This window comes from Rasamsonia byssochlamydoides (assembly GCF_041956645.1).
Source record: "Rasamsonia byssochlamydoides strain NRRL 3658 unplaced genomic scaffold VTN77scaffold_23, whole genome shotgun sequence".
NCBI lineage: Eukaryota > Fungi > Ascomycota > Eurotiomycetes > Eurotiales > Trichocomaceae > Rasamsonia > Rasamsonia byssochlamydoides.
Genome location: NW_027192406.1, coordinates 252,316 through 275,777, shown reverse-complemented (window position 1 = coordinate 275,777; position 23,462 = coordinate 252,316). Strand labels below are relative to the sequence as shown.

The 23,462-nt window shown below is 51.0% G+C and overlaps 9 protein-coding genes across 9 annotated transcripts; 4 read left to right on the top strand and 5 right to left on the bottom strand.

Moving 5' to 3' along the window:
- Positions 1-64: 64 nt before the first annotated feature.
- VTN77DRAFT_3374 (uncharacterized protein) lies at positions 65-343 on the top strand (the record flags this gene model as incomplete). Its single annotated transcript, XM_069419315.1, has 2 exons — positions 65-205; positions 275-343. 2 exons carry the CDS (start codon positions 65-67, stop codon positions 341-343), a joined length of 210 nt encoding a protein of 69 aa, XP_069278643.1.
- Positions 344-2,593: 2,250 nt separating this feature from the next.
- Positions 2,594-4,123, top strand: VTN77DRAFT_3373 (uncharacterized protein; the record flags this gene model as incomplete). The annotated part of the gene is made up of 4 exons (XM_069419314.1): positions 2,594-2,859; positions 2,916-3,068; positions 3,148-3,523; positions 3,596-4,123. The coding sequence occupies 4 exons, from the start codon at positions 2,594-2,596 to the stop codon at positions 4,121-4,123; spliced, it is 1,323 nt and encodes a 440-aa protein (XP_069278642.1).
- A 953-nt stretch (positions 4,124-5,076) lies between these two features.
- VTN77DRAFT_3372 (uncharacterized protein) lies at positions 5,077-6,481 on the bottom strand (the record flags this gene model as incomplete). Its single annotated transcript, XM_069419313.1, has 2 exons — positions 5,077-6,002; positions 6,088-6,481. The coding sequence occupies 2 exons, from the start codon at positions 6,479-6,481 to the stop codon at positions 5,077-5,079; spliced, it is 1,320 nt and encodes a 439-aa protein (XP_069278641.1).
- A 505-nt stretch (positions 6,482-6,986) lies between these two features.
- VTN77DRAFT_3371 (uncharacterized protein) lies at positions 6,987-7,610 on the top strand (the record flags this gene model as incomplete). Its single annotated transcript, XM_069419312.1, has 2 exons — positions 6,987-7,432; positions 7,586-7,610. 2 exons carry the CDS (start codon positions 6,987-6,989, stop codon positions 7,608-7,610), a joined length of 471 nt encoding a protein of 156 aa, XP_069278640.1.
- A 968-nt stretch (positions 7,611-8,578) lies between these two features.
- Positions 8,579-9,272, bottom strand: VTN77DRAFT_3370 (mitochondrial 54S ribosomal protein bL12m; the record flags this gene model as incomplete). The annotated part of the gene is made up of 2 exons (XM_069419311.1): positions 8,579-8,932; positions 9,015-9,272. The coding sequence occupies 2 exons, from the start codon at positions 9,270-9,272 to the stop codon at positions 8,579-8,581; spliced, it is 612 nt and encodes a 203-aa protein (XP_069278639.1).
- Positions 9,273-10,203: 931 nt separating this feature from the next.
- Positions 10,204-10,707, top strand: VTN77DRAFT_3369 (uncharacterized protein; the record flags this gene model as incomplete). The annotated part of the gene is made up of 1 exon (XM_069419309.1): positions 10,204-10,707. The coding sequence occupies one exon, from the start codon at positions 10,204-10,206 to the stop codon at positions 10,705-10,707; it is 504 nt and encodes a 167-aa protein (XP_069278638.1).
- Positions 10,708-12,022: 1,315 nt separating this feature from the next.
- VTN77DRAFT_3368 (uncharacterized protein) lies at positions 12,023-13,988 on the bottom strand (the record flags this gene model as incomplete). The annotated part of the gene is made up of 3 exons (XM_069419308.1): positions 12,023-13,335; positions 13,396-13,766; positions 13,930-13,988. 3 exons carry the CDS (start codon positions 13,986-13,988, stop codon positions 12,023-12,025), a joined length of 1,743 nt encoding a protein of 580 aa, XP_069278637.1.
- A 466-nt stretch (positions 13,989-14,454) lies between these two features.
- On the bottom strand, positions 14,455-16,135 carry VTN77DRAFT_3367 (uncharacterized protein; the record flags this gene model as incomplete). The annotated part of the gene is made up of 9 exons (XM_069419307.1): positions 14,455-14,501; positions 14,569-14,627; positions 14,685-14,716; positions 14,767-14,830; positions 14,917-14,962; positions 15,019-15,043; positions 15,107-15,347; positions 15,404-15,645; positions 15,704-16,135. The coding sequence occupies 9 exons, from the start codon at positions 16,133-16,135 to the stop codon at positions 14,455-14,457; spliced, it is 1,188 nt and encodes a 395-aa protein (XP_069278636.1).
- Positions 16,136-17,295: 1,160 nt separating this feature from the next.
- On the bottom strand, positions 17,296-21,317 carry VTN77DRAFT_3366 (uncharacterized protein; the record flags this gene model as incomplete). The annotated part of the gene is made up of 8 exons (XM_069419306.1): positions 17,296-18,161; positions 18,225-18,529; positions 18,598-19,300; positions 19,367-19,596; positions 19,668-20,337; positions 20,396-20,664; positions 20,716-20,908; positions 21,206-21,317. The coding sequence occupies 8 exons, from the start codon at positions 21,315-21,317 to the stop codon at positions 17,296-17,298; spliced, it is 3,348 nt and encodes a 1,115-aa protein (XP_069278635.1).
- Positions 21,318-23,462: the final 2,145 nt, after the last annotated feature.

Here is a 23,462-nt window from a genome sequence, read left to right as displayed (position 1 = left end):
TTGCCGTCGGATGCTCCCTGCGTCGTCGTTTTATCAATAAGCCGACAGGTCATCTAAGGCATCTATGCAGTCCGGAGATTATTATAATGGAAACGGTGAGATAACAGCATGGCCATGGCAATCTGATGTCTTGTGCTCATACACGGGATGGACACTTGACTTTCGTCATTTTCGAACGCAGGAAGAGGAGCTACGACTAGCGAAAGTAAGGGAACAACCAACAATAATCCTGCATCCCCAATGGGTCTTGTTGTTGACCATCCTCGCTGTGAAGGGTCTTCAGGATCTACGATGGAGGCAGCACAATGCTTGGAAAGCTGGACAATTGTGCATAATTCAGTGATCCTATCAGTACGGCGTACTCGAGAGATGCACATATATCTCATCAGCCTTAGTTCGAACGCTGGGTTCAGAGCAGTACATCAGCAATGCTTCGTTGTCATGCGCTGTCAATCATTGCCATTCCCTAGCCGCTCATGCAGCTTGACTTCCTCTACGTACGGTTGCTTGTCTCCACCCTTTAGGGGATAAACCAGAGACTAGGGCGGGTGTTCCCGCTGCAGCTTCGATGTCAGATCTGCCAGCAGCACGAGGCTACAAGCAGGCGAGGCCCCTGCCAGCTTGGCCGTCAGATGGTATCCATCGCCGATCAGTTCATGCATAACTAACATAACTTCTAAGAGTCTAAGATAACAAGTCACTTTTTGCCGAGACTACTTTGGACGAGGAGTGGAATTACTGGTTCAGTTGTGCGTTGGCAGCATCCACACGCTGGTCTCAGCCAGCGCCACCGGCTCCGCAAATCAGTGTAATGTCAGATTGCTTTCCCACGTTAATTAATATTCACAGGCGTATCGTTTGGCTCGTTTCCCGTTTTTGGTTTTGCCATGATGCTACGCTCGAAGAATTCATGACTACTGCCCCCTGCTTGTGGACGAATTGAAATTCAGTGCATTCCCCGTCTATGACTCGGGTAACCCTCAGGCTGCCAGAGATGTCACTGTGTGAACGATGGGCGCTACTAACTGGATCAACACAAAACTACATGCATCTTAGCTCATTCAGCTGAAATTAAATTAAAATGATCTACGCTCCTGATATGGATTCCAGCGACCCTCGGGATTCACCGAGTTTGGACCGTGGGATATTATCCACTCTCATTCTTCGCACACGGTGGTGACACCACACAACCTTGCAGCCGTGTTATCTGTTGAGAGAAACAAGCCCCCACAATCTCTGGTATTATTACTAATTAATTGATTAATTAACCACTAACTTCTTTACTTCTTCTCCAAGCCCGCTTGAGGTCGAGCTGAGATGTGCCGCAGCGGATCATCCTGGAGGCTGAAGCGCATCGATGCACAGACGCACGCAACCAATTAATATAACTGCCTCCGAATCGTCCCTCTTTGCTCGCTCCCTCCAGTCGCAGGTGGCCAGGTTGACAGTGTGGGCTGTCATTGCAGTCAGTATTGCAGGTCTTTAACGAACAGAACAAGCCGAAAACCAAAAGCTCTCTGGATGACACTGTTACAATTCTAAGATTTTGTTTGAGGAGTCTTTTCAATACACATAAGCAAGGATGAGACGACCTGCAAACCGGGGGATACGCACTAAGGTGTGTGCATGTACTGAGCGATGTATTTTTTTTCCATGTCCATGGATGAGGAGCAAGCAGGAGCTGCTTGCTCAACCTCCTCAAATTTTTCGCTGCATGGAGCTGCATGCAGTCTCTGCATTCCCTCCTTTCTACACATCTACCGAGATCCAGTCGTGCTTCGTGATATAAATTAGCGGGATGCACGGCATATCGTCATTCCGATCCTTTTCACCTGTCTCTCAATGACATCCTATTGACTGATCTGCTTCACTTACCAGATCTCCGCCTGAAGCTGAATCTTAGTTGCTGCACGTTTCTTTTCCCTCCAGTCCCATCTGGTCGGTAGCCGGTCTAGACGAGCCAAGTATTCCCTGGTACTCGACCCAGAAGAGCTTGTCAGGGACACAACGTTCCTTTGCCTTTGCGGCTGAATGGGTCCCGTTGCCGAAGATTCCCCGGTCGTACCCCAGATCTGCTAAGTTAGCAACGATATACCGTTTGAGTGGTGCAGCATTCATTGGATGTCCAGGGCACTGAGGAATAGAATCTTCTGCCTTGCGCGCATCCAGAATTGACGCTGCTTCAATTTCACACCTGCTGTTTGTATATTTGTGATCGACGGCTGCCCCTGTTGCCCTTTTGATGGGCATCCTTGAAAAGAGGGAAGGGGGAAACCTGATGGGTGCATCTCTTTACCCGGTTTATATCCGTACGTGATACTGCATCCAGTTCACCAAGGGAAGGTCACATCGAATTTATATAATCCCTGCCCAGGATGAGAGCACTCTCTTTCTCTCCATGAAATTTCAGAGTATCGTTTTCAGGGTGCTCCTCCTGCAATCTTCCTGGACATGTTCGCTTATTTCCAACGACAAATCCCCCCAGGATCAAGTCCTCCTCCGGAGCTGGGACGTTGCATGAGACCTGTTGATGTCTTGCACGTGAGAGAATATTCAAACAGACAACTGCCAGGTCTTGCAAAAGACTGTGTGAATGTCTTATTATAGACCAGATGTCAGCTGTGGACCTTCCACTTCTGGAAGTATACACCCCCCTCCCGACCCAGCATCTACTGCATCCTATCAGTTTCCACTGCAGCCATTGCGGAACCAACAGTCCAGATACGAAGAACCATACAGTTCTCGAAGTCATGCTCCGCTAGAATATCGCATACCATCCAGGCCATTGTTGCCTGACCATCAGCTGCCTTCTCCTGCCACCACTTCAAGGCAGAGTAGCTCCAGTTCGTCCACGTACAGGTCTGACAAGAACGTATCTGCTTCAACAGAGACTGTGTTGCTAACTCTGATAACAGTGCATATCAACCAGATCATGGCGCATGGCGTGAACACTCGTTTGCATCCATGCAGATGGATCATGGAACCATGGGATACCAACACTCTGATTGGGAAATCTCCCCACAGAGACCTGGAGCTGGAGGAAGGCTATTCGCTTCAGGACGTGAAGAGTGCGTGGAGATTTCCCAGTAACTGCATTTTCATCGATTCTTGTGTCATCAACGTCTGATTCCTAAGAATGGCTGATAGCTCCCCTGAGAGGAATATGACGCCGTGCCATGTCGCCTCAGATCAGATATCGAACCAAAAGCACCGTACCACCGGCCCTTGCATTCCATTGGGGTTTGAGCGGCTTCTTCACCCCCAAAGTCCACCGCCACAGATGTTTCCACTCTCACCCCAGTCCTCTCCCCCAGCTGCTGCGTCGAGGTTCCGCCTGCACATCCGGCAACAGCCTATAGCGGGACGGGCTTGCGCTGCGGGCGAAAAGGGTCGCCGTCCAATCGATCCACCTCCGATCTTGCAACTGCTCCTCGTCGATTTCGACCCGGATTCCGAAGCTGATAGGCTCTTGCTTCAAGATCCAAGATTTGCCGTGGGCTGCCTGCTATATTCTGTGACGCGTGTAACTTCACTCCTTTCTTCCTCTCCTATGACGGCCTCATCAGCATCTCGGGACACTGACAAACGCTGGCAGGGACAGCTGGTTCACTGCACGCATGTTGTCGAGCCCTCAGCGAAAGTGTCGGCGGGCCGTACCACAAGGGACAGCAATTCGACCACTCAAGGACAGCACCAATGGAGATCGGTCCAGATGCTCTCTGGGAGGTCGTACGTGTCCCCGTTCTACGTTGACAAGGAACCCGATCCCGCCACCGCTCCAGCGCATCCGTCCAGTCGTACCGGGGACACGGTACCTGCTTCCACAACAACACCCGCGACGTTCTTCGTCTTCGCAGACCTCTCTGTCCGCACAGCGGGTGTCTACCGGCTAAAGTTCCGGCTGATGGACTGGGGCAGAGCCATGGAATCGGGCATGTCCCAACCCATCCTGGCCGAGGTCTGGTCGGACCCTTTCCGCGTGTACTCGTCGAAGGACTTTCCGGGGATGCGGAAATCGACGCGTCTGACGGAGAGGCTTCGCGAGCTGGGTGTCAAGGATCTGAAGACGAGGAAAGGGAAGAGGAGGGGCAAGACGAGAGACGAAAGCGATGTGAGTGAGTGAGCCGCAAACATGAGATTTGATGGCCTGTTTCAACTGACGTCCTTTTCCCTTTCTTTCAACATTGTGTCCACTATTTCATTGTTTATTATTGTTATTGTTATTTTTTGTTTATCTATCTATATTTCTTTTCGTCATTGTAGAAATTATTGGCGAAAATTTCTCTTGGTTGAGGGGAAAGGATAGCTTCTCCAAGAAGCCCTCATTTGGGACCAAACCTGACCCGTCAATGAGCCTTCTTTGCTATTGATGGGATATTGATTCCAGTCCGATACATAGAGAGAGCGAGGGTGAGGGAAGGGGGCGCGAATCATCCGAAAGATTGAAAGATTGAACTTGCGTACACTTGCAGAGTTGCCTCGGGTTGAAGAAAAGGACTTGTTTTATACTTTTGAAGATTTTCGACCGGGAGCACGACTCACGGCTCTCACTCTCTTCTTTTTCTCCTCGCTGGTTTTCTCTCCTCCCAGATATCTATATGATTAGCTTATTTAATGAGCTTTGGATTTTTGAACTATTTCCTCCTCATATAAAAATACATGGTTAAAAAAAATACGATGTACAGGGTATCTATCTAGAGTGAAATTTATGACCGGAGATGTAGACAAATTCCAGTCCACATGAAAGATATGGTTACCTCCCGGGACAATACACAGTATAAGCAAGCCCTCTGCAGTGTCTCTCTGACTGCGTGATATAGACAGTCATATCATCATTGATCAGCTAACAGTCTAGACTGACCGTGATCGTTTGCTTTAGCCACAGCATCGCAATTCTGCATGTGACGGCGCTCAGAGCAACTGCAGGAAATCCTGCAGGAATATAGGCCCACGTTTGCAGTAGAGGAGCCCAGACAGCATCAAGACTCTCCGTGATTTGCGTATCAGCTGATCCGGAGGTTGAGATCGTCGAGAGCACACGCGCTATGCCAAGTAGCTTCCCTACTTGGTCTCCTCTCAAATTTCCAACAGCTTGTCAGGAATCGGGAAATGGAAATCCGGATTGTCCCAATTACTCCGCAATCGTGCCATGGCTTTGGGCCACTTTTGGGTCTGATCGGCGTACTGGAGGAATCGCAGTCCCTGCTCGGACTCGCCGTCTTCCCGCAGAAGGACGGCCAGAACCAGGGAGGCGATGTCACTGCCGTGCATGAAGGCGAGCTCGTACCATTCCAGGGCGAGTTTGCGGAAGTCGTTCTTGGTGCGGGACTGGCCGAAAAACCGGGATATCCTGGCGCCGAAAGTGTTGAGGGCTTCGCTCTTCTGTTCGCGCGGAGTGAACCGGCCGCGGGAGGTGAGATAGTAGAAATTGGCCAGCCTGAGACAGGCCTCGACTTGGCCCGAGGCGGCCGCCTTGTTCATGCATTCCTCATACATCTCCATGTTGCCCTCCAGCTTCATGACATCGGCGTATGTCATCAGCGCCCTGGGGTCTTGATATTCCAGGGCTGCCATCTTCAGCACCCTGTCCGTGGCCTTCTGATCTCCCACCCTCTCCTTCAGCCACGCATAGACTTGATACGGTGGTTCCAGCAGCCCTCTTACTGTGACGTCGTCGCGACCCACCGGCCTCACTTTCGTCGGGTAGATTCTCTCCATGAGCTTCTCCATGAGAGCCAGGGCCTCCTGGTATTGTTCTCTCCTTCCGAGGATCTTGGCGTGAAGGACGATGGCGCGAGGATCTTCGTCCTTCGTAGCCCACTCTTCGATCCGGTCTAAGATAGGAGTTCTCATCGGATATCTGACAGTGTTGAGGTGGCGGAGCGCGTCCATTATCGTCGGGACGACTGCCCCAGCAGCATAGGTTGCCCAGAAGCCCCAGTTGGCGATCCTATTATCAATTCTACCTAGGATATGCGCTACATCGAAGACGACGTCGACATCTGCAGGAGGATCGCGTTAATCACAGGGATAGGATAGAGATTTGATTTCTTGGAGAAACTAGTCCCCGGTTTCATTTCAACCTGCCTTTTGATATCCGCTTCGCGGCCTGCGCGTCTGGATATGCGCTGTATGCTTCTTCGATGATCCGTTTCCCCAGGTAGCGAAAGGTATCGAGGCTCACGTTGATGTCGAGGGCACCGGCGTCCCTTGCGGAATGGTACAACTTCGATCCATTGTATGTGAGCTGATATTCGGCGTTCTCTTTGACCTCAAAAGCTTCCATCGGTAATCCATTTCCATGAGTCGGGTTCGCCCTGACCCTCCCGGCTGTGGGGTGACGAGGCGCTTTGCGTTGGTATGATCTGGCATGGACGACGGCTGGCTCTGCGGGAGGTGCATGTATGCGGCCATCAGGCCGAGGCCGTACAGGCCGTACAGGCCATTTCAGGGCCCCAGCTGCTGTGCGACTCCAAGACATCAATATTCAACTGGTAGCGTGTAGCAGCAGTGTTGGTTCAAGTCTCGATTTAGTGGGTGAACTAGCGGGAAAAAGAGGTCTGAAGTTCCGAGCGGAGATCTTATCTAACGAACCTGCGGAGTTGTGCGGAGCACCGATTGGATTGGATACTTGAGTTAAATTACGTCGACAGAGGCATACATAGCAATCAAACACGAATGGTTCTCAAACTACGCCCTATATTGACAAACATAGCAGCGATAATCTACCTAGGGCAAACGAACAACCAGGACGTCCTTTCCTTCTATGCTAGAATTGTTGAGAGAAATCTGTGCAGAAGAATCACTCAATCATGAATTATTCTATCCTGAGTGTCGCAAGACAGCAATATCAATATCGATCACAAGCACTGCTGAAATCTCGAATCACCGCAATCAAAAGACCAACTACTACTACGACTCTGCATCTTTTTACCACTCACAAGTACAGACCTCTTCCCCATGCTTGTCTTCCCACCCAGCGCAACATGTCTACTACCTCATCATCCGAAGTATCGTCAAACCCAGTTTGCACCCTCTCCTCGCTCGACCACCTCGTCCTAACAGTACGTTCCTTGCCCGAGACAATCAAGTTCTACACGGAGATCCTCGGCATGGCCCACCAATCCTTCACCTCACCTGCCGATCCGACCAAGACCCGGCACGCCCTGCTCTTCGGCGCGTCGAAAATCAACCTACACCAGGCGGGAAAGGAATTCGAGCCCAAGGCCCGCACAGCCCTGCCTGGGACGGCAGACCTATGTTTCCTGACTGACCAGGATGTTGGCCCCGCGTTCGTGGAGAGGCTTCGGGCGAGGGGCGTCGAGGTCCTCGAGCTGGAGGGTGAGGGTGGTCAAACGGTGGTGCGCCGAACGGGAGCACGGAGTCCGTTGAAGAGTGTATATGTGCGAGATCCGGATGGGAATTTGATTGAGTAGGCTGGCCTATTTATTCTCTGTTCTTCCTCTCTATTCTGGTCCCTGATCGCAACAGCAACACAAAGAGTTGAGAGCAGGAGTGTTTCCCCTTCCCCCTCTTTCCATTCTCTTTTCGTCACTGCTGACAAGCTATTGATACTTCTGCGAAGGATCTCTAATCCTACGACTGCGTGATTTGAAAAGAATGGAACCTACCGCTTTTTCGACCCCTCTCTCTCTATGATAGTTGGCAGGAGACTTCTTCTCTCTACGACTGGCTGATATGATATCAGCCCTGTTATACTCTAAGAGAGAGAAAGAGAGAGAGAGAGAGACTGTTTGATATACAGGGAACTAACGAGTACGACTCACGAGTGACGAATCATTGATTGACATCCATTGACGATCAGATGACGGGGTACATGCAGATGCAGATGCAGGTAACTAACAACCAGACCAGATTCGTAATATTTGATATTTTTAATAATCGACTTTTTTTTTTCGTTCAATTGAAAGTTCTTGAGAAGAGAGGTTGAATTTTGCATTGAATTTGAATTTTAACTGGATCGGAAATTGAAATTTGCTATCCGTCCATCTCCATCTGTCTGTCCCATTCCATTCCCCGGTAGAGAGAGAGAGAGAGAGAGAGTCTGTATTTTGAGAAGCAAGCAAGCAAACCGTATACACAGAAGGACAATACAATACCAACAACAACAAGAATAACAATTGACAAGAACAGTAACGATAATAGTAATGGTAATGATAATGATGATAATAAGACACGGTTTCTCAAATCAAAAAAAGGATTCTTTCTATCTGCCATTCATCATCCATCCATTCGTTTCGTTCCTGTTCGTCCGTTCGATTGAAAAGGGTTCGCTCTCTCACCGGGTACCGGAGTTATGCATGGGTCGAGGACTGGTCAGTGGTCACTGGTCCCAAACAGATAATTTTTTTCCTTTTTTGTTGCTCCCTTGATAATGTACAGTATATATCATGCACCTTCCATCATCCATCATCTTTCCTCTCGGGCTTTAGCTGTTGTTCCTCCTTCTTTCCCCCATTTTCTCAGGTAGAATCTCTTAGGAGAGAGTCACTCGAATCTCACTCCAAGGGTTTTAATTTTATAAAAGAAGGAAAAAAACGGCCAGAAAGGAAACAGATTACTCCATAGTAGCCTTCGCACCCAACGCCTTGAGCGTCTCAATGATCTTCTCCGCCTCCTCCTTGGGCACGTTCTCCTTCATCACCTTGGGCACGCTCTCGACGAACTTCTTGCTGTCGACCAGGGACAGGCCGAGCATGGACTTGACTTCCTTGATGATCTTGGGCTTGGCGGCCGCATCGAACGACTCGAGCTTCAGGTTGAAGAGCGTCTTCTCCTGGGCAGCGGGGGCGGCTTCTTCCTCCTCTACAGCAGCTGCCTGGGCGCCGCCGGCAGCACCAGCGCCGCCGGGGGCACCACCGGGGGCGACGGCGAAGCCACCGACGGGGAGGTCAGGAATATTCAAGCGGGACTGTTGCAAACATAAAGGTCAATAATTGAGTTACTCCAGGTGAATGATAGACAATTCCTCCGGATATCAACTTGCTACTGACCTTCAAGCTGGCAACCAGATCCGCAGTCTCCAACAGCGTCAATTGACTGATCTGATCCACAATCTGCGTGATTTTAGGATTCGTCGAGGCCGGAGCAGCAGCAGAAGCCTCAGTGGACTGCCACCGTCGCGCGGGCGTCCTCCGGCGCTGAGACAGGTATGTGGAGGACGAGGACGAGGCCGAGATGCGCAGGGAGGAGGTGGAGGGACGGACGACGTATCTGCAGCATCGAGCTGCAGCCTGCGAAGGAATTGACATTGTGATGGGAGGTCGTACAAGAAAAGAAGATTAATAAAACAAAAAGAAGAAGACGGAGCAGGCAGGCAACAAATATGAAATGAGATATGCCTCCTATCAGTAGTCAAGTGATTTATGTCGGACTTCCGCTGCGAAACTATTTTTCTCTGGGCGGGAGGATCCACGTGACTGATTCATGTCACGTGATGATGTCCGATAAGATTGCCGCGCTTGCGTTCCGATTAGTAAATCGCAGATGATGGAGGAGTGTGCGTGAGCACGCGATCGATGCAGCCAGGCTCTTTAGGGGGTCTTTTCACATCTTCTTCTGTACACTCCTTGCTCATCCTCCACATGGAGTAAATAAACCCTCCACACTCCTTTGAAATTTCTTTTCTACTGATTTCTACCATCCTCCCTTCGGAAGACACTTTTTCCGCAATCCGCAATCCGCACATCAAGCCAACATGATAGACCTCTACTTTTCCCCGCGCGAGAAATGGCTCGCCAGCTGCTTCATGATCGTCTGGATCTCGATCCGGTCCAGCACCTTGCTAGCTGAGTACATCCGCAGGAGCATTCGCAAGGTGGAGGCCCGCCGCCATCGACGACGGAGGAGCTTGCGGGCGGTGCCTCCGGAGAATTGGAGCTTGGCGCCGACGCTGTCGAATTGAATATGGCGTTGTTATTTCTTCGTTGATGGTTTGGGATTAAATCGATACCCGTACTGGAGGACTTTGTTTGCTTGCTGTTCTTGTTTCGAGCATTTGATCCATAATGGCGCTTGGCTGGTGATGGACGGCGATTTGCGAGGAGAAACTTCTCCTCTACTGTTGCCTGAAATATCAATGGATATCTCCTCTACATTGATTATACTTGGGAAATATGCACCTCGAGATGGAACATGGGAATGGCGGACACGAATTGAAAGGAGGGCATACTGCGAGTCGACATGCAGAATCCCTTGTGCAGACTGCCTAGGACATGTCCACTGTCTCCTGGCAGACCGACCAGATCCCTGGACATCCTACCTCCATCTAACTCCAGATATGATTTCGTGTTTTATGAACGAACCTATATACCGTCGACGACACTACCATCTCGTCTCGTCTCGTCTCGTCCTAAATCGAATCGAAATCGAAATCGAAATCAAAGACAGGCATCTATGGGAAACAAAAACAGCATGATGGGTACGTTGCTGCTCAAGGAGGCGAAAAGCAATGATGTGCCTGGAAAAGGCACTGGAATCCATATCAGCCAGCCACACTGCAGATATGCCATCCATCCATCTTCACTACAGCAGTTCAGTATGAACCGAACCGATCGATTCGATTCGATTGCCGTAAACCGCTATGGATGGGATTTGTTCGAACTATTATATACGATATATGATATGAGGCAATCAAGTCTTTTCAAAAGGCAGCGGTTGGTTATTATTACTGATTGGCGCAACTAGTCAGTCACCTCACCTTAGGTATATACTCCGTATACTTGATGAAAAATGGAACAAACATCAAGACATACAGTATACTGTACATATGTTACGCGAATAGGCAGCCACCTATATAACATAACATAGCAAGTTACGATCGATTGGTCGATTGAATCGACCGAATCGATAGAAGCCTCCGTTCTGTTGTCTACCTACATATGTATATACAGTATACAGTATGCATATATATGGACTTACTCGAAGAAGACAGAATGCCATCAAGAACTCGATAATCACATACAATGTATAGACTATGGACTATGCACTATGGATATATATGGACGGAAGTAGTAATGTCTCGTCAATCAATCAATCAATTACAACAACAAAGCGACAAATTTCTGCCCAAATTTATTTATATACGGAGTATATGTTACAGCCCTTGGAACCTGCCTATCTCGATTATTGAAATGAAAATCATTCAATCAATCCGTAAAGTATACCTAGGTATGTATGTACATACAGTACCTACCTATCTACCTACCTACCCTATTTCGTCTTATTTTATCTCATCTCATCCCATCTAGAGTGAGTGAGTGAGTGAGTGAGTGGGTGGGTGGGTGGGTGATACATACCTATCTACCTACCTACCTACCTACCTACGGCTACAGGTCTGATGCTTTCTTTCTTTCTTTCTATTTACACCTTCCCTATCTATATAACGCACAGTTCATTCGTTACATACTTGCACCTGCACCTGCACCTGCACATATATACCTACCTAGGTACAGTACACACATATATACCAGCAAGAGACAAGACAACAACAACCACACATATGTATGTATGTATGTAGGTAGGTAGGTAGGTAGGTAGTTAGATTCCTGGTTTAGCGGTTTACTCTGTGTGTATCAATCAAATCAATTGCATGTCCAAAATAGCATAAAAGAAAGAAAGAAAGAAAGAATGAATGAATCACTTCACGAATCTTGTTTGTCATCTTATCTTGTCTTGTCTTGTCTTGTCTGTAATTATCACTCTTATCTATTCACAATTTTTTTTTTCCAAATTTGAGAAGAATAATCTCCAATCGATCCCTCCCCGATCAATCAATCGATCAATCGATCAATCACCACGGCGACACCCCTCTCACACGTACACACTCTATCCATCCATCCAAGTAAGTAAGTAAGTAGCGACCAGAAGATCTATCTGATCTGATCTGACCTTTTTTTTTCCCTTTGAACGATCTACTTCTTCATTCGCTAACTTCTACCCTACCTACTTCATACTACCTACTTTCTACTTTCCACTTTTCACTTTCTTTTTTGCCCGCGCTTCAATCCTCATCCCAGTTAGGGTTCTGGCCCGGCGGCTTCGGCCCGCCCGCCTGTCTCGCGACGATGATCTGATCGACGCTCAGCACCGTGCGGGCCGCCTCGCTCGCGAGCCGGATCGCCCAGCTCTTCGAGGCCATCAGGTCCAGGATACCTTCCTCCACTGCGTCGATGGTGCCGGAGGACGAGCCCGAGAAGAGGTCCACACCTGTCGTCCAGTAGGGTTCTTCTTCTTCGGAGGACGAGCTTTCGCCCTCGCCCTCGCCTTCTCCTTCCGACTCTTCTTCCTCCTCGTCTGATTCGGCGGCTTTGTTCGTGCGCTTCTGGTGGGCCGTGTACAAGCGTGATAGCACCTCCGTAGCGTCCAGACCGGCGGATTCGGCCAGCGTGCGGGGAATCACCTCGAATGCCTCGCCGTATTTCCTGATCGCGTACTGCGGGAGACCCGGCGTCTTGTCCGCAAATGCGGAGATGCGCTCGGCCAGTTGAACTTCCGTTGCACCAGCCCCCGGAACGAGACGCGGGTCCTTGGTAATGGCTTTGACGACGTTGACTCCATCGTCGATGGCACGCTCAACGTCGTCGAGGTGGTTTTGCGTCGCTCCTCGCAGAACAATGGTCGCCGTCCGAGTCACCGCATCAGCATCCTCCTGGCGGAATACCGTCACCCGATCGCCTCCGATTTCCGTAGTTTCCACAACGTCCACCGTGCCCATCTCATCCGGCATGGGCGCACCAAAACGGGCCAGCGGCGTCGCGCCCACCACGCGGCAGAGTCGACGCAGTTCGAACTTGGAGAGGATCTTGATCACGAGGATGCCGAACCGGTTGAGGTAGTGGAGAGCCAGTTCGCCGACAGTGGAGCCGGCGACAACCACACGCAGACCCGAGTCGTACAGCTCCTTGATGGCCGCCTCCAGGCGCTCCTCCTCACCCTTGGTGAAGTTGAGCATTTCCTGAGCGTTATGCAGGAGCACCGTCCCCTTCGTCTCGGTCTGGGAGATGTCGATGGGGCAGCTGTAAACTCCGACCTTGGCCTTGCGTGCCTTTTTGACCTGGCCATCGGGCTCGCGATTAAAAACCATACCCTTGACCACCTGCGACTGCTCCAAACTACCACCCATGATCTTGACCACCCGGACATTGTCCACGTTGAAATTGACGGGGTTCTTGGGCATCACAGCAAGGACAGCTTCGGCGACGAGGTTGGCGAGAATGTCTTCGGAACCGGACTGCTTGCTTGCGACCACGGTGCGGATAGCCTTGCTTAGCTCAGTCTGAGCGCGGATGTCCTTCAAACGGTCGACCTCGAGGTCTTTCTCAGTCAGTAGAAGTACTCTGAATACAATCGATTAGAGTAAGAAGAGGGATGTACCTTCCAGACACTTCAACGCGAAATTCTGCGCCTTCTCATAACCCTGGATAATATCACTCGTCTTGAGTCCTATCCGCAGCAACTCCTCCGCCTTCCGGAGCAGCTCGCCCGCCAGGATGATGACCATGTTGGTCGCATCGCCCATCTCGGATTCCTGCTGCTGGCTCGCCATGACGAGCAGCTTGGCGGCGGGGTGGACGACGTCCAGCTCTCGCAGGATGGTAGCCGCGTCCGAGGTCAGGATCATCTTCTGCAGGTGGTTGATCACGATCTTGTTCCGGCCGTAGGGGCCCAGCGAGGTCTGGACGGTCTGCGAGATGGTGCGGCAGGCCTCGATGTTGCGGATCACAGCGCCATCTTCGGCGTCGTGGCTGGTCACACAAAGGTATGTTAGCGGGGTCAAATCAATCAGACCAAACCAAGTCAATAAATCATTATTGTATATATACATATGTCTTCGAAATGAAGACTACCGATCAAATACACGCTGATACTCAGCCAGCGTCACGGGTGTGCGAAATCACAATCACGTACCTCGTATACCCAGGCTTGAACAGTCCCGCCTGGGAGGGACCCGGGATCGCCAACGACATGGTTTCTGCACTCGCTCAGTCACGACGAAGCAAAGAATCGATCACACTGTACGCGGGGAAAATTAGATTAACAGGAAAGATAAGTAAAAAGCAGACTGATCAAAGAGGGTGCACGCCCTCGGCTGCGAGCTTCCTCCAGCTTCCAACCTTTCGGGGGGGCAACCGGTGATTTTTTGGGGATGCAGCTGGCGGCCCAGAACCGGTCTGGTGGCTGTTTGCACAGTTTGCATCCGTCGATGAGGGGCTTAGGGCTTCTCCACGAGAACCTTCCAACATGATGTCAACTGTGATTATTCAATAGATAAATAAATTAACTAGTTGGTCATGTCACACATTCACGTGTCCGTGATAATGTCGCGTTTCTATGTCTCCAGGAGAATATACAGAAATTCCCCTACGCTACTGCCGTTTTAAATACCCTTGTACAGTACATTACATACATATGTGCCAGACTTGGCCTCGGACATTACCATCCCCACGGACTGTGGTGAAAAGTGTCCTGGAATCCCTGAACTGTAAAAACAGAAAACAGACCATCAGCGGCCATACTATAGCTTAGTTTCCTTGACGAGACACTCACCATATCGGCTAGCGAACGAACATCCGCTATTCTCGTAATACGTCTCGGCCTTTGGTAGCCTGTGGTTGTTAGAAGCCATTACTCCATACTCATACGAGAATAGTCAGGTAGCTTACCATTCGCGAATGGCCTCCATTCGGTTATAACTCTGCCAGCAAATCAGCTCCTGCGTTCCCAGAAAAAGAAAGAAGACCTTACCGATGGGTGTGTCGATAGGAACTGCGGCGGAGCAGCCTTCTCTGCCTTTTGCATGCGACCCCAGCTGGTCACGGTATTAGTTTCAGTTCTTTCTCACTCGACGGGAGGAAGGAGGCGCCGGAATTATGTAACAAAAGGCGAGCAACTTACAAGTTAACAGCAGCTCGCGGATTAAAGCACGCCTTGGACATCATCACTGGAAAACAAGTCAGTACAAAATGCAATCATTTGGTAGCCATCTCGAGAGCGTACTCAGCCCAATGTTATCCGCTTCAGCCTGGAGGAATCGTCAGCGGCGAGAACAGCCATCTGGATACTTCCTACATGTGCCATGACTAACCTCTTGTGTCCGTGAGTTCGGTAAACTGTAGAGCAGATTCATGATCATAGAAGAGAGGTTCCCCCCGATATCGAACAGACTCGAGATGAGAACCACTCCGAGCATAGCAATAAAGCTACTGCTCATCCGCTCTGCAGGATGGTGCGCAACAACATGGGCAATCTCGTGACCCAACACAGCTGCCAGCCCATCCTCATCCTGGCAGATGGGCAGGATACCGGTGAACACAAAGACCTTGCCTCTGTCCAAGAAGTCAGATACAGCCGGCAACAAGCTCGACCGATAATAGAAACATACCCAGGCAGGACAAACGCATTCATCATCCTGTCGTCATGTATAACATGTATTTTCCAATCCGCTCCCGGAAGCTGTGAGTGCGGAATCAGTCGCTGCATGACCCGATTCACCATGATCGTGTACGGATGGTTGGCCGGCAGGATATGGCCATGGTAATGTTGGAGAACATCGCGGTAATTCCGCTCTCCGAGTTTCAACTCTTGTGCGACAGAGATGCAGTTGAAGCGGCGTCGACCGGTCATCTAAAAAATACGTCAGAAAACCATGGAAGCTATTCATATCTGTTGGACTCAGACCTACCTCAACTGTTTCCAAATTATACAGATAGAACCCTCCAACCGCACCAATTGCCATCAACACATATCTGTGCTGGACGTACCACGGTGGCCGGCCCCCGCCCCGGCCCTGGCCCGGCCATCCTGGCCCAAGAGGTTCCTCAAATCGTCTATAAGTATATCTCTGGGCTGCAGCAGTGGAGTAAGAGAAAAACCGAAAGCGACTGTTCTTCTTCCCGGGTAGGTACTGAGAGAATCGGTTCGAAGATGACCCGACGGACGCAGTTGTTCCGGGAAGGACAGACGGTGACGATCGGACTGTCGCACGTTGATGTGAACTCAGCGGTCTTGTACATGCATAGGCAGCTCGAGCAGTGTATCCGACAGAGGAGGAGATGGAGGAGCCGGCGCGCGCTGCGCTGCGGAAGAGGGAAGGGGTACTGGCGATGGCCTGCATCGTGATGTTGCTGCTGGGTAGTGTTGCGCACGATGGCCAGTCAACCACGTCAGCAATTCAGGGGGCTGACCCTGCAATTCCTCAAGCGCCTCCTAGGAAGAGTCGATGGGCTTCATTCGGGAGTACTCATCGTTGGTTCGTCATGTGTTGATCGTGAGGTCGTTGCTTATGAAGCTGCGGCAGCGGGCGGACCGATGAGGTCAGACAAGGTTAGACCAATTACCGTATTGGTGCATATACTCCAGACATCCATGTGACAGGACAAAATTTATTTGCTATTCGTTGAAACTTGAAAAGGATATAAAGTATGCTGGTTGGTTATATACGTAGCCGTTTTTGCTTTTTTAGGCTTGGATAAGGACGCGTTTACTCCAAGCATTGGGTTACCTTAACAGATCGATTGTAGTCTGCGGGGAATAAAATCTGCAGATCGCTCTATTTGATTGGAGTCGCTCTTCTCCAGCGTGAATAAATACTAGGGACCTCTAGGAAGAGTTTGTTACACTTTGGACCGTAATCACGACACAAGAAACGCTTCATTCTGAAGCTACGACTACCCAAATAAAGGTCACGGAAAGGTCACGGAAATGAGATCGAAATCTGTGTTCAAATGCCTCAAAACTTATCTCCAAAAAAGATAAGAAAATAAACTTGCAAGATATCGCCAGGACAGAATAAATATGAACACATGGAAGACCCAAATCACAAAAGCTAGGAATCCAGAAAGGGGGGGAGGGGAAGAAGTTCCAAAAAAAAAAAAGAGGAAGAAGAGAAGAAAAGAAAAACCGATGGATACATACAGGTAACGACCAATAACCAGTATAGACCATCCCGAATCACTAGAAACAGAATACCTCCAAAGAAGACGTGACACAACTCAGGATGATGAATACAGATATACAACCATATGTCCATCCAAATGAAAAAAAAAAGTGAAGGGAGCATCAAAATTATGGCATCACACAGTACAAGGCCGCTGGAACAGAATGGTATCATACAAGGGTGAAACAAACAGAAAGCAAATCCAAAAAATAGAAGGATAAAATCAGAAGCGTGGGCCGTAAATAAAAGGAAACGTGGGTCATATCAACAACACATGCTTCGAACTTTTTTGTTTTGGTGGGGGGGGGGGGGGGGGGGGGTTGGGAATGTGAATCGTTTCATTCTTCAGTCAATGCATCATCACCCATTTCACGCCACTCCTTCGATCGATCTGCCAATCGCTTCACTCCGGAGACTCTCTCCGCCCAAAGAGATTCGGACGGAGTCCGGAATGTAAAGGCGCGTTGCGAAGAGATCACTCCAATGGCCTGGAGGACTGCTTTCCGCGAATCCCGCCCGAAGACAGCCGGATGGTTGATCCACTCCAGAGCCATCTCCAAGTCTGCATCCAGAGCTGCCATGATATGTTGGTCGACTGCAGCGACCGGGGTGATGGTAACGGTGTCGGACGCCCCAGACGAGCTGCCCTCGTGGAGTTGCGATGACCGTGGAGAAGTTGAGCCCGGTGTATCGCCTGCACTGCCCGAATCGCTGGCACCTGGGCCCTTGGCGCCGGGGGGAAGAGGGGGCAGGCCACCCTTGCCGAGACCCTTGAGGATACTGCGAGTTTCGGTCAAAAGATGCTGAGCACGGTCGTGTTGTCCACGCGAGACGAGGGTAAGAGCTCGAGTCAGCATATCCGAAGTGAGCAGCTCCATGCGTCGCTGCACGATGGATGGATGAGGCGGGATCGGCGGCGTGAGCGGCCGACCTTGCTTGTTCGTTTTGGGGTTGGGAGGCAACATGGTAATTGCCAGCAAAGACGGCCGGGGAGAATGGGTCAAGTGGCCTTCACGGAGAATATCACCGTAGGTGAGATCGGCCTGGATCAACGGCACCTCCTCCACACTGACAACCCGTTGCTCATCTCCATCTGGCCCACCCCCGAGAGCTTCCAATCCCGACACGATGCTCTCCCAAGCGTCTTGTGGCACGTGCTCTTGCGACGAATTGTCTGGCTGGATGACCAGCTGGACCAAGATATCTGCACGGCATGTCAGCACAATGGAATCGATAGATAGGGAGCGATTATGGGGGGGGAGCCTACCTCGCTTATCGCCAAATCTCAAGTCACCCAGGACCGCTTCCGCATCCTTTCCAGTCGAACGCTTGGTGGTGTGAAGCGCACCACTGATCTTGACAAACTTCGCAGGAGAGCCCTCGGGCAAGCGCAGCTTGAGTTTGACGTTCTGGTGAGACGTGGTCTGCAGCGCGCCCAGGCATCCGGCGACACACTCCCGGAGCATCATCCAGTCCTTCACATACGTATAACATGCTTTGGTCCGGGTCGAGAGCTCGATCAGCGTGTCTGGCTTGTGGGTGAGCCCGAGGCCAAAGGAATAGATGCCGACCCTGCAATGAGAACGTTAGTAACCATATCAAATCTCTCCGAGGAACGTCATCTGCATCGGGGGACGCACTTAGCGGCTTCAGCTCTTGACACGACAAAATCGACGCTTTCTGGATCCGACGTGGAAGAGTCACTGATCAGGAGGATGGTGGAGATGGGATTGCTCGATTTCCTCTGCATCAACAGATCCATGGCAACGTTGGCCCCGTCGACCACGTCCGCGCGCAGACTCTTCTGGCCAACGGGACGCAGAGAGTTTAAGATCTTTCCCCAGCCATTCCAGGTCTTCGTGGTCATTCCCACCAGAGGCACACCACCACCACTGGAGCCAAAGGTCACCAATCCCATCCGGTCGCGCGGACCCAGGTTTTGGACGAGGAATTTCAGCGCGTCACGCAGAAGAGTGATCTTCAAGCCTTGCATGGAAGAAGACACGGGAATCACAACGACCAGGTCGAGCGGGACATGGAAACTGACAGGAGCCGCATCCCTCGAGGGGTTGGTGTAATCAGTCAAGGCCGTGTTATTGGACTTGCCGGCGCCATAGGAAGAAGTGGCAGACGATTGTCGTTTGTTGGTCTTGAGAGTGCGGTAGTCGTCTTCTTCGGCTCCCGAGTTGTCTACATCATAATCCTGAATACGCATAGGAGGCTCCGGATTGTGAAGATCCAGGAGGGCTCGTCGCCAGAGCTCCAACTGGTTCCGACTTTGGAACCGGAGATGGAAGCAAGGCAATTCGGAGACAGAGAGGTTGAGAGTCAGAATGAGTTCATCTACAATCAAAGTAGATGTCAGTCACCTCATGCAGTTGAAAAGATGGAGGTTCAGGGTGTTATTACCTGGGACAGACTCGACCTCTCGAAGATGCTTCTTGATGAGAATAGAGCCCTTCAACGTGCATCTCGTGACCTTTCGCTTCTGACGCTGATCGTCAAACTGGATGGGCTCTGCATTCTTCTTCTCCTTCACGCAGATGAGCATTTCGCCAAAGAGATAGCACTCCAATTCCTGCCATGACTCCCGATCCTTGCCCACCCGCAGCGTACCATGAAGGCGGAGCTTGCCGAACCTGGAGAAAAAGCGCAGGTCAGTGAAACGGCTCGATGGAAACATCCAAAAAAAAAAAACCCCGCCCCCTACCGTTGGAATTCAAGCCCATGCCAGTTGTCCACGCGATATCTCAATTCCTCGGCGATCTCGTCGAGATTCTCCTGGGGTTCATAAGGAGCCGGCCGGGACGCCGACACGGAGGGAGACCGGGCAGGACTGTAGATCTCCTCTGGCGGAGCGTTGGGCTGCGCAAGACGCAGATCGTCCATGTCCGGACGCCATTGTCCATCGGGGACCTCGACCGTCACCAGACACGTCAGGGGTTGCTGCTGACGAGAGCGGTTGAGGGTGGGGAACTCGCTCCGCACGGTCACGATGGGAGCAGGAATGGGATTCTTGATGGCAGTTGGTCGAGGTATATCGGATTCCATTGCCTGCACGTCATAGTCATGCTTTCTGCCCGTACTGTGATGCTGGCCGTCATTGTTGTAGTCGGCTGCCGTCGAGGCGACACCAGTGGTAACACTATCGTTCCGCATATGCTGTCGAGACGCTGACGTCAAGCGATCGATCCTACTGGAAGTTTCACGGCTGTCACGCCGGTACGAATCACGGCCAATGGACCGCACACTTTCCTCGTGGCTCATGGGCCGGCCGCGACTGCTGGGCTGCTGATCCCATGGAGTCGGAGTCGTGAGGCCACTCCGCTGAGTGGCGGTGTCACTCATCGTGGCCGAACGCACGATATTGCTCAGTTTCTCTACAAACGGGGGTCAGTGATCTGATGTGACCCGGTTGGGCAAGACGGGTTTCCTTACCGAGATCCAAGACATTGCCTCCCCTGCTGGTATCCAATCCGAGCGGCGCATTACATGTAGGACAGTATTGAGATTCGAACTCCTTGATGTATTCGTAGAAACAGGCCTCGTGGGAGACATGGCCGCAGGAGAATTGGAGCACCCTCTCGCCGCGCAGAGTATGTTCCAAGGGCTCCTCACAGACGGCGCATTCACCACCCACGAAGGTCCTCTCTCTCCGGGTGCGCGAACGATCGACATCCATCATCCCGGCCATTGCGTTACCCGATCTGGAATTCAATGAGGTCTGGGACTGGTTGGAATGAGCGCTGTTTGCCCACCTCGACCCGGACGTGGCCGGGGAATCTCTGTGGCTCAGACTCGAGGGAGCCCGGTAGCCCGGGACTGAGGACTGCTGAGAAAGGCTGCTGCCAGGACGATACTCGGGTTGCGCTTGAGGACGGAAGGACCTCGCGGTCGAGACTGAATCTGCCCGAGAGCGATTCGGATGTCTTTGTCTTTGTGAGGGGAGGTCTACCATTAGGATATGTCCCCCCGTCAGTGACTGTCGTCAGACTGGGGAACAATTATATGACAGGGGGTTGGCGAAGGGGGGGGGGGGGGGGAAACAAGAAAAGTCAGACGGCGAGTGGACAGACAATGCGAAAGAATCGAGTGAGATCAAGAATGACCAAACATGAACACGAATAAGAAGACCAATGCAATATCGTGGTGTGTGAGATAGATGAGTGAGATTCGGGGACCGATGACGGGCGTAAGACAAACGATGACACATGTACACCCCCAAGAATCAGAAAGCGGACTACATACCAAACGGGGACTTGTTCTTGGAGCGCCCAAACAGAGAAAAGTCGGAGAGATGGAGGCCCGATTCGTTTCGAGGCGCTTGATCAGCTTTGGGGGAGGACCGATGCTTCCACATGGGCCCTAGGGAGACACTCGACGTGCTGGGCACGATCGAGGGGGAGGAGGGGGAAAGAAGGAAGAGAAAGCAAAGATACACAACTCAAAAAAAGAGCCAGACACCAAAAAAAGGAATGGGATGGAGAACTGGGGGACAAAGAAGCATGCGTGAATGCGAAGGATGATAGTTAAGACTCGCTAGTGTCTAAAGGCAAAGGGACACTATCCAACGGGACGGGCAATCACGATAGGAGCTGCGAACTTTTGGTTAGTGAGGGCATTAGTGAGGTCGGGAGGCTAGTTCAGCCTGGTGCAGGCTGGAACCGTGTTTTTTTTTTTGGCCAGGGGACGGGGGCTGGTCCGGAGGGCCGCCGGGTTCGCAAGAGCCGATACATTAGGATCCATTGTGTGGTGAAGAACGCCCATGAGAGAGGGGGCGGCGGGGAAAGAAATTGGGACAGGGGCCGCTGGTCCGGTGGCTAGAGGCACTCCCTAGGCACGGAGGGTACCTGGCCAGGTAATATTAATTCTTCTTAACTATGGGTCGGAACTTTTTAGGTTCCAGGTTGAGGCCTTAGGACGCGCTAAAGCGTTCCAACCGCCATGAGATCCAGGCGGAGAGCCCCACCAGATGCAGGTTGCGACATGGGGAGCTGCAAAGATCAGAAGGAATGGATAGGAAGAATCAAACAGAAGAACAGAAATAACGATTCTTAAAAAACCTCAGGCAAGGATTGTTCTGATTGAGGCTACGTAGTTGACAGATAGCAAGATAATAGTAACTCTAGACTGTACTGTACAGAGCATACTTAATACTGTCCTGTATACTTATAGTTGCGCAGGTAGATATTATTGCCGAGTCAAGAGGGAAGGAGACTCTGCGTGGCTGCACGGCCTGCAACTAGCGGCCTCGTGCCTGGACTTGGCACCGGGACATCATCGCCCCTGGACAGGCCCGTGCAGTGGAGATGCAACTTGGTTTTCAACCTGGAGGGTTGCGGCAGTCTAATCCAACGCTTGACAGGGAATTTGCTCGACCGTTGAACGGTTAAAGCAGTTCTAACTTGACCAGCATCATATCTGGGCTTGCACCATGCAGCTGGGCCTGCTGCAAGTTCGCCAAAGACTTTGCAGGAGTCCTATACTGCGTCAACACACACACACTTCATCTCTCCGGATCAATTAGAAATCAAACAAGCATGGACGGAGAATTATTCGATTCAAGTACTACAGAGACTAACGTATTGCATACTGAAGTCCTTACGAAATAAACCCCGAGGTGGCCCGCCAGAAAGATCTGACCTGGAAGGATTGGATCTAGATAATGGGATACTCATGAGGATGATGACCTTCCTGAAACGTGATGGCAGCAGAAAGCACTCTTTCCTGTTGCGGTGTGTCTCAGGCCCAGAACGGACAGATGATCCTTGCTAGTTAGAAGTGATATTATTGCACTACCTCACCATATCGCCCACTACCATCAGAACATCGAAGCTTGTTTGTGACAGTGAATCCACAGGGAGTCAAGACCTGTCTACGACTCTACGGAGTATGGAGCACTCCGTACGCGCAGTATCAGACTATCAGTCAATGCGATCTCTTGTCAGTTCTGTACAAGGCCCGCTCGAGACCACATGGGTGATGGGTCCTGTCCATCTGATTAGACTGGCCCACAGGTGATCGGTGCCCGGCAGGATGCGAATGCTGGCATGGCGATGAACCAATGATACGAGACAAGTTGGGAGGTTGCTGCTCGAGTTTACGGAGTACTCCGTACTTATCGCGAAAGTAAAGCGATTAACAACTTATGCAGTTTTTGACAGCGTCGACTCATCAAGTCGACAGGCGATGATGTCAGTCCGGACAAGCTCGGTGCTGAGTCGGAGCTCAGTTATGGCACGGGCTATTATTTCGCATCTTTCATTATACTCGTCATTCTCGAGTGAAAAGTGTACAGTACGGAGTACTCCGTTCTGTAGAGCAATGCTCTGACTGCATCAAAGCAGTCACATCTTAAAAAAGGGACTGGATGGAGAACTGGTCTTGGATCTTTGAGTTCCTTAGCCTGGAGTCATGCCTTCGGTTATCCTGCGATTCCCCACCAAAGACGACAAACGGGAGGATTCCCGTTAGCAGGCCTGCCGCAGTGCCGTTCATCGTATAC